The 14,890-nt window shown below is 32.3% G+C and overlaps 1 protein-coding gene and 1 non-coding gene across 2 annotated transcripts; both read left to right on the top strand.

The window, feature by feature from the left end:
- The first annotated feature begins 12,394 nt into the window (after positions 1 to 12,394).
- Positions 12,395 to 12,466, top strand: Trnae-cuc. Its single transcript has one exon. It is a non-coding gene; the product is annotated as a tRNA-Glu (tRNA).
- Positions 12,467 to 12,517: 51 nt separating this feature from the next.
- Positions 12,518 to 14,330, top strand: LOC123656241 (UDP-xylose and UDP-N-acetylglucosamine transporter). Its single transcript, XM_045591941.1, has one exon. It carries the CDS (start codon positions 12,518 to 12,520, stop codon positions 13,526 to 13,528), a length of 1,011 nt encoding a protein of 336 aa, XP_045447897.1. The 3' UTR covers positions 13,529 to 14,330.
- Positions 14,331 to 14,890: the final 560 nt, after the last annotated feature.

The raw sequence follows: 14,890 nt of genomic DNA, 5'->3' as shown, positions 1-14,890 counted from the left end.
TTATTTCTAACATTTTGTTAGCGATTGTAGGCAGAAATTTCATAAAAGGCCCGTCGTCGATTCGCGCGAAGCGCTGACATCGCTTATTACGGCGGGTTTTTTAGTTGAAGCGGATTTATATTGAATTACGGTTTATGTCTTTTTTATTAAAAATATGTACTGTTCATGTTTTCACACAGCTCCGATGCACGACTGGAGTTTACCCCTTCAGATCAACTGTCTAAATAGGCACAAAAAGGCTTACTAGTCTGAGAAATATATTATTACTATATCAAATTGTAAATAAATGAATGCAATAACGCCATCTATCGGAACCTAATTGCGTTATTAGAAAACGTCTGAACGCCATCTCTAACAAGGTCATTCGTTCAGTAGATTTTACTGTTCAATTTTTTCATTCCGGGGCCTTAAATGAAAATCGATTCTTAAGGAGAAAACTCCAAAAACAGTCAAGTAAATACGCCATATCAGATATAGCTCAAAAAGTTCGAGTCAAATCTCAATTATATTTAAATGGGACCACATGACAAGCACCACCTATCGATTAAAAAAAGAATCATCGATATCGGTCCACCCAGTAAAATAGTAATGAGGTTAATATAACGTTGGTCGACGTAAAATAGCCAAGTAAATACCCAGTATTAGCGATAACTCAAAAATTAAAAGTTGAAATATATTTATAACGAATAAACTGCTACTCTCTACTCTAGTGGAATATTGTAATTTGATCGATAGTGAACGAAGTAATTTCATTAAATTTTCATAGATGGCGTTGTGGCAAAGTATTGAACATGACCACAGTCGTCTTAACATCGTCATGTAAATACGTGTCATCAAAGATTACTCAAAATTGCTCATTATATCTCAATCATATTTAAAACGGACGACATGACAAGTATTAGCTTTTGATTTATACAAAAAAGATCAAAATCAGTGCACCCAGTAAAAAGATATAACGTATAATACAACGTAGGGTGACGAAAAAACCGTCAAGTAAATACGCAATATTAGATATAACTCACAAATTACTAATCAAATCTCAATTAAATTTGAATGGGACCACGTGACGAATAGTAGCTTTTAATTTATATAAGAAACGTCAAAATCGGTGCACCCAGTAAAAAGTTATGAGGTATAATACAACGTAGGGTGACGAAAATAATGTCAAGTAAATACGCGTTATCAAAGATTAATCAAAAAAAGTAGTTATCAGATCTCGATAAAATTTAATATGTGACCACATGATAAACATCAGCTTTCGATTAAAGTAAAAATTATCAAAATCGATACACCCAGTAAAAAGTTATTGCGGATTTTCAAGGGTTTCCCTCGATTTCTCTGGGATCCCATCATCAGATCCTGGTTTCCTTATCATGGTACCAAACTAGGGATATCCCCTTTCTAACAAAAAAAGAATTATCAAAATCGGTACACCCAGTAGAAAGTTATGTGGTATAATACAACGTAGGTCGACGAAAAAAGCGTCAAGTAAAAACGCATTATTAGATATAATTCGAAAAGTAGTTGTTAGATCTCAAATAAATTTAAATGGGACCAATCGGCACACACCACCTTTCGATTAAAACAAAATTTGTCGAAATCGGTCTACCTGGTCAAAAGTTCTGATGTAACATACATAAAAAAAAAAAAAAAAAAAAAAAAAAAATACAGTCGAATTGAGAACCTCCTCCTTTTTTGGAAGTCGGTTAAAAATAAAAAACTTTTTGTACAAAGAGGTTAGCAAACAAGCGTGCGTTCCGTCTGTAAGCAAGCAAGCGCATTGCTAACCTTACCCATTACATTTACAGGAGCTTTGACTCTATCTTACTCACCATAGAAACACGACACTACTTGGATTAATTAATCTGTGATCTCCTGTATGTTTAATATACTTCCCCCATCCATCTGCTCCAGATTTTGACAAAGATATTTCCTGCGGTCCCCTCAGTCAAAATTTAATCGGGCTCAATCGGGCGACAACCACGAGATATCTGGTCTTAGAAAAATTTGCTGATTTATGACCAGTCTTGGCGCTTCCAAATAGTGGATAGAAAAAAAATGTTCTTTACAATTTCTTGAGCACGCTTTTCTTATGACGTGATTGATGACCAACTCCGATTATTATTCAGCCTAATAATGTTATCGAGGTCTTTTATATTACTTGTAAAGTGCCCAAAAATATCGTCCGGTCTTTCAGGTCGTGGCTTCGAAAGGCTTTTACTCCGATTCCAACCGATTCTAGGAAAATAAATAAAATATAATGACGATGGTCTTAAATAGTTTTCTTTGTTAGCTAGGGTTTGGTCGAACGTTAGTTTTTAACAATAGCAATAGCTTAATTGGTAACCATAGTATTATTTTTATTAATGTAAATAGTAGTTAGCACAGTCTACACAGTTATCCAACGAAGTCGCATAGACAGTGTGCGTGGAGGAGTTAGATGCATGTAGGCGAGCACGAGCTGCGTACGCTGCTGCCGCCCGAATTGCTTAGTAGCTCGGGATATGACTTTTAGGGTTGACGCGCGTTTGTTTTAACTTGTAAGCAATTAAAATGGTTCATACTATCTGTGCTCTGAGACGATTGCTTTATAAGTTCAATAACAGAAATTTCAAATCTAATCAATCTAGAAATCGAAAATATTTGTGTTACCCATTTGAAAATTTATTTATTATTCATTAATTATGAATTATATTGTATAAAAATATTCTAAAACTCTTTTTGAATTTTTTCACCGCGAAATGTCTTTTTGTATTCGTTGCTATGAACATTAATAAATGACTAAATAATAATAATAAATTTCAATTCAATTATTAAAAAAAAGTGACAATTCTAAGTGCTTCGCAAAAGTATATGTTTATAAGTCACTGATTTGATTTGAATCATTTATGGCGATGTACTTTTACAGAAAGTGTAGGTAGACACAGTGACATTCAAAAATTCGTTGCCATAATGAAAACCTGTTGTCGTCCGCCCACGACGAACTATTTATAACAATTATTCATATAAATTGAACCTTAATAAGGAGTAACAAAGTTTAAATTAGATAAACAAGTTCTTAAAATTCTATTAACCGCTTGTCAAAATTTGCAAACATTTACCCTCGGCGACTTGAAGACGCTGAACACGTATTCGAGTTTTCCTACGTTTCTATCTTTAAGGGAAAAAGGACTCAATTCCTGTACTATTTAGTTTTAATTTATTTTGTACTGTTTTTGTTATTTTTATTGTTTAAAGAAAAAAGATCTTTATTGCTTGAACTATTAAGATTTAAATTGTTTGTGTCCAGATCGTATCTCATCTGAATTGAGGTTCAACTGAAAATTGATAGTGGGTCATAGAATTCTCCTGGGCGTTGAGGATTTTCCTCTTTTTAGGTCAAACTATAAATCTATTTGAAAGTTCTAGGCTTATCAGTTATTACTCAAATTTAAGATTTCAAATGTTTTGTTGTTATCCGCCAACCCGCATTGGAGCAGCGTGGTGGATTAAGCTCTGATCCTTCTCCTACATGGAGAAAGAGGTCTATGCCCAGTAGTGGGATATTACAGGCTGAAGCCAAATGTTTTGTTTGCAATTGGGTACCTATTAAATAAATCCTGGAATAGTCAAATGAGGTTAAAACATGTATTTGTTAAATCAAATCAGATCAAAAATAACTTTATTCTTGTTCTCGTAGCCTTCAAAATCATTGAATCTTTTGAATCGTCATTTTACAAAGTTTATATTTTTTATTAATTAATTATATTTCATTTGAAGCCAAATGTTACATCAAACATTACAAATATCCCGTTTTACATTTGAATCGTAGTACATATATTCTTTATTGCATTTAAAAACATATTATTTACAGTTTCGGTGATTGCGAATTTATATCTATTTCTAAAAAGAGATTTCTTTCATCATCATAATGTTACAGCGGGTCAAAGTAGTGCAAAAAAGAGAAAAAATAATACAGTAATTATACTTTAATATATAGATTCGTACACATATTCATACTACATAAATCTACGTTTCATACATCGTATATAGTGAAACCATGAAAGGTAAAAGCCGTTTGAAATATACTCAGAGTATCTGAAACAATAATAAAAATATTAATGCCACAAATGAAAGATTAAATCTATAATAGAAAGGCTGTAAAAATCTTTACACGTTTTTTATGACCCATTAATTACTTCTGTTGGCATTGGCCTTAGCTCGTGTTTGGATGAAGTGTGTACCTACAAGAAATTATTTAAAGCAATTCGTCTCGTGGCCCCACACGCGTCTAATGTATGTATAACTAACTAATGTTCCACTTTGAGTCTAGTAAGATGTTACAAAGCCTGTTTTCACTTTAGCCTATCGTAGTCCACTGCTGGACATAGGCCTCTACAAGTTCGCGCCAAAAATGGCGTGAACTCATGTGTGTTGCCCATAGTCACCACGCTGGGTAGGCGGGTTGGTGACCGCAAGGCTGGCTTGTCGCACCGAATACGCTACTGCCCGTCTTCGGTCTGTGTATTTCAAAGCCAGCAGTTGGATGGTCATCCCGCCATCGGTCGGCTTTATAAGTTCCAAGGTGGTAGTGGAACTGTGTTATCCCTTAGTCGCCTCTTACGACACCCACGGGAAGAGAGGAGTGGGTATATTCTTTACTACCGTAACCACACAGCAGGTTGGTGGTAGGCACACAGCCTGTTTTACTTGTAGTTATTATTTATTAATTAATTTCTATCCAATTCAACAAGTGTTGATTATATTTCAATCGTTTCTCTTGCATCAGAATCAAAAGCAATAAATACATATTGTACTATTAACACTGAAAATAACGTAAACAATAACTAACAGCTGCTGCTTATTTTTTTAGGTACATCCCTAATAATATTATAAATGTGAATGTAAGTTTGTTTGTTACGCTTTCACGCGAAAACAACTTAACCGATCATCGTGAAATTTTATACACATATTTTTGGAGGTATTAGGTAGTATTTAGGTAAAAAAAATCAATGCGAGCGAAGTAAAAGCTAATAGTTTATATTTGTACAGTTTCCTGACAAATCTAATTCATACTAAACACAAACACAACTCATCTTAGTCCGTCCAAATGTCAAGTCAACGAGAGTAAAAGTAACATTAGCACTCACCTCAAATACAGGAATTTCACGCGAGTCGGTCCAAAAGGTCGTTAGTTGCGTGCACCGAGCCGGAATAATTGAATTACAGCAACGGTTTTATCATGGACGTGATAGTTATGCAACGGAGGAGAGCAAGCTAATATGACCCTTGTGTACTATAGGTGATTGGGACGATGTAAATAAATATGAATTTTTTATTTGTTTTTTGTTTGGCGCCAGATCCCAATATGGGTGATTTTATATCTACGTACGCCTGAATACAATTTTAGTATAAATGGGTTTATAATTTATGGAGTATGTTGACATATAGTTGTCTCTGGAGATTTTACGCATGATTTCATACATAATGCCCCTACAGTCCTCTGTCCGTCTTGAATGACATTTCTTTCGAGCACGTGCAAGTTATGGAATGGTCGGCATCTCCTGAGACTGTAGTGTTATACATAATATGGGATGTTTCAAAAGTTGACTGTACATTTTCAAGACCATTTTATGTGTGTTTGTTGTGTTAAAATATTATTATTTCTAAATGTTGAAAGGTTTTCTCAGGTGAAGAATACTTAACATACGCGTATACAAAGTCTGAAAATATACCAAAAAAAAGTATGGACTCTCTACTACTCTTTTTAATTTAGAAAAAAAATGGCTATAAGATAATTATACTTAGGTACTTCCGTTATATGAAAATTTGTAATTATTTTTTTTTATAAACTATACATATTTTATTTGTATTAATAATACAATTATATACTTCAACTTATTGCAGGCGAGGAAAAATTAATAAGACAAATAAATTCAATTGATCGTAGTTTGTTTAGGGTTTGTTAATGTTTGCTTGATAGTATTGTCATATATATTAATACGCGTTTGCCTCCCTTTTTAGAAAAAAACTCACAATTACTCCAAGTAAATTATTTTTATATATTTATTTATTTAATTTTGAGGAGGAACAACAGCTAAAATACTTTCACAAATACACAATTTACATAGTAACATAAAGCTAATAATAGTTCCTCAGAAAAACATACATAACATACATAACATATAGAAACAGAAATTACAACACGGGTTGGCGCATATATTTCCTACTATTAGTAAAGATCGCTATCAGCTGTATACGATAACAACCGGGAACGGCAGCTTAACGTGCTCTCCAAGGCACGGTAGGGAGACCCATAAGGACAGACTTCCAAAGCAGAAAGAATTATTTCTACTGTTGTTAAAATATATAATCAATTCATATTCACGATTGGAAGCCATTATACCAAAGAATAAAAATTATTCCATAATAAAAATCATTTATATTAATATTTGAAATAAATACCAGTTACCATAGTGAGTAATTAGTACTACCATAAGTATAAATATAAATATATTATAACATGCTTACTTACATAATTTAATAACTGGCATTTTTTTCAATTTATATTCCACTAGCTGACCCCGCAAACGTTTTGCCATTTATTTATTTATTTATTTAACATTAACACCAACAAGACATACACTAACAAGAACAGAAAAAGAATAAATTTTTACAATATTAAGTATAAGTGTTGCCTTAATTATAGGTGTTATATATGCCATACCTATATCTTATTAACCCCCTTAATCCCAACCATCTCAATCCCCCCCATTACAACTTAGGGGTATGAAAAATAGATGTTGTTCGATTCTCAGACCTTACTATATATGCGCATAAAATTTCATGAGAATCGGTCAAGCCGTTTCGGAGGAGTTTAACTAGAAATACAATCTGGGGGCACGGTAGTGCCCCCGCCAAGACGAACCAAAAAAAAAAAAAAAAACGAAAAGCACTACCTATCTTTTCTCGAAGTGCTTCGTCGTTTTTTTGAACCCTCATAACTTGGGTTTGGATTATACTAGATAAACAAAATTCTGGGGATATGATGTCGATAGTGAACTTATTAAACATATAAAGTTTCAATTGCATAGCTCTTATACTTTAGATTTTATTGATATCTAAAAAACCCCGATTTCGTCACTCACTGATGATCATCAAAATTCTTAGAGTACTTCCTGAAGTCCCAGAAAGCTGAAATTTGGTATGTAAGCTAGTATTACTACACAAACAACAAAAAAATTCTAAATCTTGGAACTTTTACCCCCCAACCCCTTAAACTAGGGGATGGAAGTTTGTATGAGACTTCCGCAAATTTTGATGCTAGAGGTCTGAAAATTGATATAGGGACTCCTTGTTATTAATAATAATAATAAAATACATAAAAAATAAAAATTGGTCATTAGTTTATGTCGAAAATTTACATTTTGTAATTTTGGTATTTAAGTTTTGGCGGAGATCACCGTTTGCATATCAGTTCAACATAAAATCAAAAACAGCGTGCTTAAACCGAATATGGTGAAGATTGGATGATATTTATGGTATAAAATGTGTCGCAGGTAAAATGCAGCTATAATATTGACATAAGCAACTTACAAAAAGAAGTGAAATCCCACCAAAAACATTTTCATGTAAAATGTTGCCAAGACGAGATCATATGGCTCGCACTGTCAAAAAGTTATCAGATCTCATGTAGAGCCAAGCTTCTAACTCTACACGCCCTAACTCTACAAGCCCTAACTTCACAAACCCTACACCTTAGTCAAAATATGTGGCTTGGCCGTTTCGCTACTACCGGCTGCCGATGTTGTAGATGACAACTTTCCTGTCTCATTTATATAAATATATTTTCTCTTTTTATTTTTATTTGTATTATATGTATATCAATTATTCTTCTTCTTTTTATTTTTTCTTTAATAGAACTATTGTATGACAGAAAAGTAAAAAACAGTGAAAAAAATTTTCACCTTACGCCCACGTGACTGTAGCGAAACGGCCAAGCCACATATTTTGACTAAGGTGTAGGGTTTGTGAAGTTAGGGCTTGTAGAGTTAGGGCGTGTAGAGTTAGAAGCTTGGCTCTACATGAGATCTGATAACTTTTTGACAGTGCGAGCCATATGATCTCGTCTTGGCAACATTTTACATGAAAATGTTTTTGGTGGGATAATATATACACGAGAATTTTATATATTAGATTTTAAAAAATAAAAGGTTTAAATCATAAATAATTTATTCAAAGCTATTTAAAATCAAAAACAACTTTATTCAAATAAGCCTCAAAAGCACTTTCGAATCGTCATTTTATAAATTAAAATTTCAAAGTGATTATCTTTCAATCTTTCTTTTTGTTTACGTATTAACTTAACTTCTTGAAGTCCTGCTAAGAAGCTTTTCTTTCTTTAAAATGTTATTAGATGAATTACATGAATCGAAAAAAATATCTATTTAATATATCTATGTCGAATTTGTTTATCAACTTGAGTGTAATAGTGATATCAAGACTACCAAACAACTCGTATTGTGAAGAAGTGTTTCATAATTTTAAGATTCCGCGTCAGAGAACTGACACGGATTCCAAAAATTTCAAGTAATATACGCGTTATCAACATTAACGAGCTTGCCGCTGACTTATGTGCTGTAGAAGAAACGAAACGTTGGCGTGATTTAATTCCGTACACCGCCACCTGTTATTGAATTTTGGTACTAAGTCTTGTATGCAGAGCCGCTTGATATAGTCATTTTACAGTTTTTAACCAACTTCCAAAAAAGGAGGAGGTTCTCAATTCGACTGTATTTTTTTTTTAATGTGTGTTAAATCAGAACTTTTGACCGTGTTGACCGATTTCGACCATTTTTTTTAAGCGAAAGGTGGTGTGTGTCAATTGGTCCCATTTAAATTTTTTTGAGATCTAACAACTACTTTTAGAGTTATATCTAATAATGCGTTTTTACTTGACGCTTTTTTCGTCGACCTACGTTGTATTATACCGCATAACTTTCTACTGGATGTACCGATTTTGATAATTCTTTTTTTGTTGGAAAGGAGATATCTCTAGTTTAGTACCACGATAAGGAAACCAGGATCTGATGATGGGGTCCCAGAGGAATCGAGGGAAACTCTCGAAAATCCGCAATAACTTTTTACTGGGTGTACCGATTTTGATAATTTTTAATTTTATCGAACGCGGATGTTTATCATGTGGTCACATTAAAATTTTATCGAGATCTGATAACTACTTTTTGAGTAAGCTTTGATAACGCGTAGTTACTTGACTATTTTTTCGTCGATCTACGTTGTATTACTCGTCGATGTAAATGAAGTCAGTTTTTTTTTCGTTTGCGAGCAAACATAATAATAATATATTGATAAGTGCGAAAATATTTAAATAATAAAATAAATTATGTTAAAAAAATTAAAGTTATATACTATTTTAGTTTTTAAACTATTTAAACGTAAAGATACTAACTTATACCACACAGTATTTAACTACTTGTCGTAGATATTTTTTTCTGTTATCTGTATCTTTGTGAGGTTATTGACGTGACAACGTCTTATAAATTGGTTTGCCGGGTGACACTTCAAGAAACTGCGTTACGCTCCGCTCACGTTATGCGCTCACAATGAGAGCGAGTGAGAGGCACGCGGGCATGGTTAGCCCGCCTAAGAGCGAGAGAGACAGACATAAAAAGTGAATGAAATTCAGTGCGAGATTCTTTGTATAAATTAATGTTTTAAATATAATTCTTTGTATAAATAAATGTTTTAAATTGTTACTATTATTTCATCCTTCTTCCTACTATACGAATGAATATTCACATTAAAATTATTTTACCACTCAAAGTCGTTGTCACGTAAAACTTTCGCCCGTATACCGACTTTACAGGCAACCAATTTTTTTTTTATGATTATATAATATATTAGGATATTTTGGAATAATTCCTTTTTAAGATCGTCTTAGTACCTAAAACTTTAACAGTTGTATTGCCTACTGTATATGTTTGAACAATGGTGTACAAAAATGAAAATATTAACATTAATACCTACTATATTATTATCCCTTCCTAAACTTCTAAAGCCAAAACCTCAGAATACAGAACAAACCTGTATTCTGAGGCCAAAACACGGCCCGTTGTATTTCAGTCACAGAGGCTGCCATCATTTTAACGTGTAACTCACTTTTCTAAAATTTGCAATATACTTTGCTATACATAAGATTTTAAGAGTGCATGTGTGTTATAATATTTGCGTTCAATGATACATAAAATTATGCACATATTCCCATATTTTACATGTGACAGCTTCCGAGTAACGTGACAACGTGTATATTTATTATTTACAAATAAAAGTTTTAAAGTAGCGACGTTTTCGTTTCTGAAAAATACTCATTCGAAATCTTCAAAATTTATTACAAGAAAATATCTCCCTCTGTTGTTCTGTACGCTAGATATCTTTATACTTATTTACAATTTTACTACTGTTAAATTATAGCTTGTCAACTATTTTGGATAATATCGTGTCGTTAATTAATAATAATTGTGTTTGCTCGCAAACGAAAAAAAAACCGACTTCAATTACATCGACAAGGAATACAACGTAGATCGACGAAAAAATAGTCAAGCAACTACGCGTTATCAAAGATTACTCAAAAAGTAGTTATCAGATCTCGATAAAATTTATATGTGACCACATGACAAACATCAGCTTTCGATTAAATTAAAAATTATCAAAATCGGTACACCCAGTAAAAAGTTATTACGGATTTTCGAGAGTTTCCCTCGATATCTCTGGGATCCTATCATCAGATCCTGGTTTCCTTATTATGGTACTAAACTAGGGATATCTCCTTTCCAACAAAAAAGAATTATCAAAATCGGTTCATCCAGTAGAAAGTTATGCGGTATAATACAACGTAGGTCGACGAAAAAAGCGTCAAGTAAAAACGCATTATTAGATATAACTCGAAAAGTAGTTGTTAGATCTCAAATAAATTTAAATGGGACCAATTGGCACACTTCACCTTTCGATTAAAACAAAATTTGTCGAAATCGGTTTACCCGGTCAAAAGTTCTGATGTAACATACATTAAAAAAAAAAAAAAAAAAATACAGTCGAATTGAGAACCTCCTCCTTTTTTGGAAGTCGGTTAAAAAGTAAGTTACAATATAGTTTTTTTATAACACTAGGCGTTCGCTAGTTATAGTCATTATGATGTTAGCAATGGGATCTATTTAGTCTAGATTTAGATTTTTGGTCTTTATGCACGGACTGAGACTGTAAAAAGAAGCAAGAAAACTGGAAACTGGCAACTTTTGAGGTCATCTAGTGTATTTAGCCGTATTAAAAACTTAATTTATAACTATAAAAAAGAAATTGAAAGGGAGAAGCCGTTTATCTAGTAAATATTGCCTATTATTAAATAAACGATATTTTCTAATAAAAACGGGAATAATCTTTAATGTAAGGGATTTGGGTTGGTATAGGAAAATGATCTGTTTAGACCCAAAATAACGCAGTCCTATTTCTGTACGCTATTCCACTTATTGTTATGATAATAAAAACCTCAATAAATCTGTTAGAATCCCTTTATACCCGTTTAATATCAGATTGAGGTTTGAAAACTACTCACTTTCTATTATACGAGCTATTCTTGTTTTTTATTTGACCATTTTGTAAGGAATTACGATTATTGCATGGTTATTTTTATTATTTTGTGGTAGGTACCTACAAAAAAGAAAATAATATTGATTTTATTTATTTTAAGAATATAAATTACTTTTAAGCTATTAGATTACTGATGGAATGATAATAATGTTTTAATTATAATATTATGTGGTGATATTGTTATTAACCTATTTGGTTACCAAAAAATATATTTTCGCTAACAGCAAGCAAGTTATAAATAGATATCAGTTGGCTGTTGCGGGAGCCAACACAACGCCATCTATTACCGATGAAATGGAATTAAAATGTCTCTGCTTTATCAACATAGCGGACCGCGCATGCGCTCTGATTCGAGGCCATGGTCACAACGTATGTACACAAAATTTCCAGACTATTACGCACACAAACGCGATCGGCCATCGTTGTCAAACGTGCACCGCTTGTCATAATGTGTTTTATATCGTAATCGTGTTTATTAGTTTTTAATGTGAAAGAAACATAGAAAATGTAAGTAATGTTTCATTATTTAATCTTGTTTTTGTAATACAATAGTCAAAAGGGTGTATATAGTTTCGTTATAAGTAGTTGATAATAGATTTTATATAGTGTGTTAGGTTATTTGATGTGTCGTAATAATATTTAATCAATGTAACAATTGACGAGGATTAGAATATTACATTTTAATAAATTTCTATGAATAAAGTTACAATTTACGAAGATAAGAATAATATTTTTGCTGGTTACTATAAAATCCGATATGGTCTAGTGGCTAGGATACCTGGCTCTCACCCAGGAGGCTCGGGTTCGATTCCCGGTATCGGAATGTCCTTTTTTTTTAAATTTTTTAGAATATTTTTTTCTTTTCAGATCCAAGATGAATATTAAAGCTGCGTTAGCGATTCTTATGGTGTTTGTGGGATGCTGTTCAAATGTAGTGTTTTTGGAATTACTAGTTAAGGAAGATCCAGGGTCTGGAAATTTGGCCACCTTTCTCCAGTTTCTATTTATTGCTTCGGTTGGGTTCTGCACGGTCGGAAAATTCGGATTCGCTAAACGACACATACCTTTAAAGCAATATCTTCTACTAGTTGGATTCTTCTGGACAAGTAGTGTGACAAACAACTATGCATTCAATTTCAACATTTCCATGCCTTTGCACATGATATTCAGAGCAGGTTCCTTAATGGCGAATATGGCTATGGGTGTTTGGATATTAAAGAAAAAATATCCTTCACTCAAATATCTCGCCATCTTCATGATATCAGCTGGTATTTGCATATGCACTATACAATCCAGTGGAGATGTGAAGGGTCAAAGAGAAACTCACGCAGACGCCACTGAGGAAGAGAAACTTAAATTCATTGATTGGCTGTGGTGGTGTCTGGGTATAGCCATCCTAACTTTTGCTCTATTTGTCTCAGCCAGAATGGGAATATTCCAGGAATCACTATACTCCAAACACGGGAAACATCCTTGGGAAGCTTTATTCTATACCCATTTAATACCATTAGTGTTTTGGATTCCGACAGCACCAAACTTATTCAACCACATCCAAATCGCTCTGGATACACCGTACATGGACTTTTTAGGGTTCTCATTGCCAAGACAGATTCTTTGGATGATCTTGTATGTCCTTACCCAGGGAATGTGCATCAGTGCGGTGTATGTTCTGACCACGGAATGTGCTTCCCTGGTCGTAACACTGACTGTGACCCTCAGGAAGTTTGTATCGTTACTCTTTTCGATCATCTACTTCAGAAATCCATTTACCTTCGGACACTGGATTGGTACTCTACTGGTATTCATCGGTACAATGATATTTACTGAGTTATTACAGAAGTCTATAATGTTATTCTTGCCAAAGGAAAAGAAGAAGGTCCAGTGAAACAGTAGAGAAAATATAAATAATTTTAACGGATACCTGATACAGTTTTTATTATATTTTATAACTGTGGTTAGTAAATTTTATAACTGTCTAATTTGGTAAATAAAGTCACATTTGACTATGTGATAAAAATTATTTTTTATGTTTAAATATTATTTTATCAGGTGTCTTTATAAATATAAATTAGTGAGGCTTTAAAAGACCTTATTTAAAATCTTTGTTAGATTAATATAGTAAATCAGACAAATAATTGATAGTAAATATGAACAAAACCAGTTTATTATGTAAAACTAACTATTTAATAATAATTTAAATGAAGTTTATTTACATTTGTCTAATTATGTCAAATTAGTGCAGAATTAATGAGATTTTTTTTTTGCAAATCAAACAAACATTCCTTTGAAATGGAATAAAATACAATATTTTTTTAAAGTTTTGTTGGTTGCCATATCATAATGACTGACATTTAGAGTACAATTGTTAAGTGGCTAAAAATAATGTACCAGTCAAGATTTATATGTATAATATTTTGTTTTTATAATTTAAATTACGCATTTGTAATTTTAAGTAAATATTTTAATGAAATGTTACAATAATTTTGTTATGTTATTTATTTATTTAATACTTCATAATTTTGTTAAGTACGTGATAAAACTGAATATCTGTCAAATAAGTATAAAAGTGTATTTAATTTTCTATTATGTAAGATTATGAAGTTCCAATTATTATGTCAGAGTGAATAAGATATGTGCAATGATTTTATGATATCATGAAACAAAATAAAAATTATTTTTATTTTTAATTATTTTTGTTTTGATATCGCTCACCTTTTCTCGACAGTAGTAAATTTTTAAGGTTGCCATTTTAAGTATTTTTGGAGGAGTAGACTAAGATTAGATGATTTAGCAAAAATTTTAAGTAAGTATCGCTTTGCTATGTTTTATTCCAGTTTTAATATCTATATCTGATTTGGCTGTTGGCCACTATTTTATTTGCGTTGATATTTTGATTTTATCCCACGTCTCTTTTTTTCTGCATAATCTACATTCCGAATCGGTGCTAGCTTTACTTCTACAAATATAATAATTGATTTTTAAAGTTTTAAAATGTAAAATGACGATTCGAAAGTGCTCTTGGAGCCTATTTCAATAAAGCTGTTTTTGATTTTGATTTGATTTCGTCTTGCTATTCCATAGAAACCATGAAATAGAATTCCATTGGAAACACTTTTTTCGAGATAAAATTGAACATTATCCCCAACTAGTTCACTTGTCGATTTTGGTCTGTCACAATTTGTAATAAGTTAATGTTAAATTCCAATTTTAATTTATTTTTGTTAGGTCACGCGGATTTTTTTAAGTA

This window comes from Melitaea cinxia, chromosome 9 (assembly GCF_905220565.1).
Source record: "Melitaea cinxia chromosome 9, ilMelCinx1.1, whole genome shotgun sequence".
NCBI lineage: Eukaryota > Metazoa > Arthropoda > Insecta > Lepidoptera > Nymphalidae > Melitaea > Melitaea cinxia.
Note: the sequence above shows the minus strand (reverse complement) of the source record. Positions and strands in the feature narration are given on the sequence as shown.

What these genes read in the sequence shown, in the direction of transcription:
- LOC123656241 (XM_045591941.1), top strand. Translation starts at nt 12,518, where the DNA reads ATGAATATTAAAGCTGCGTTAGCGATTCTTATGGTGTTTGTGGGATGC.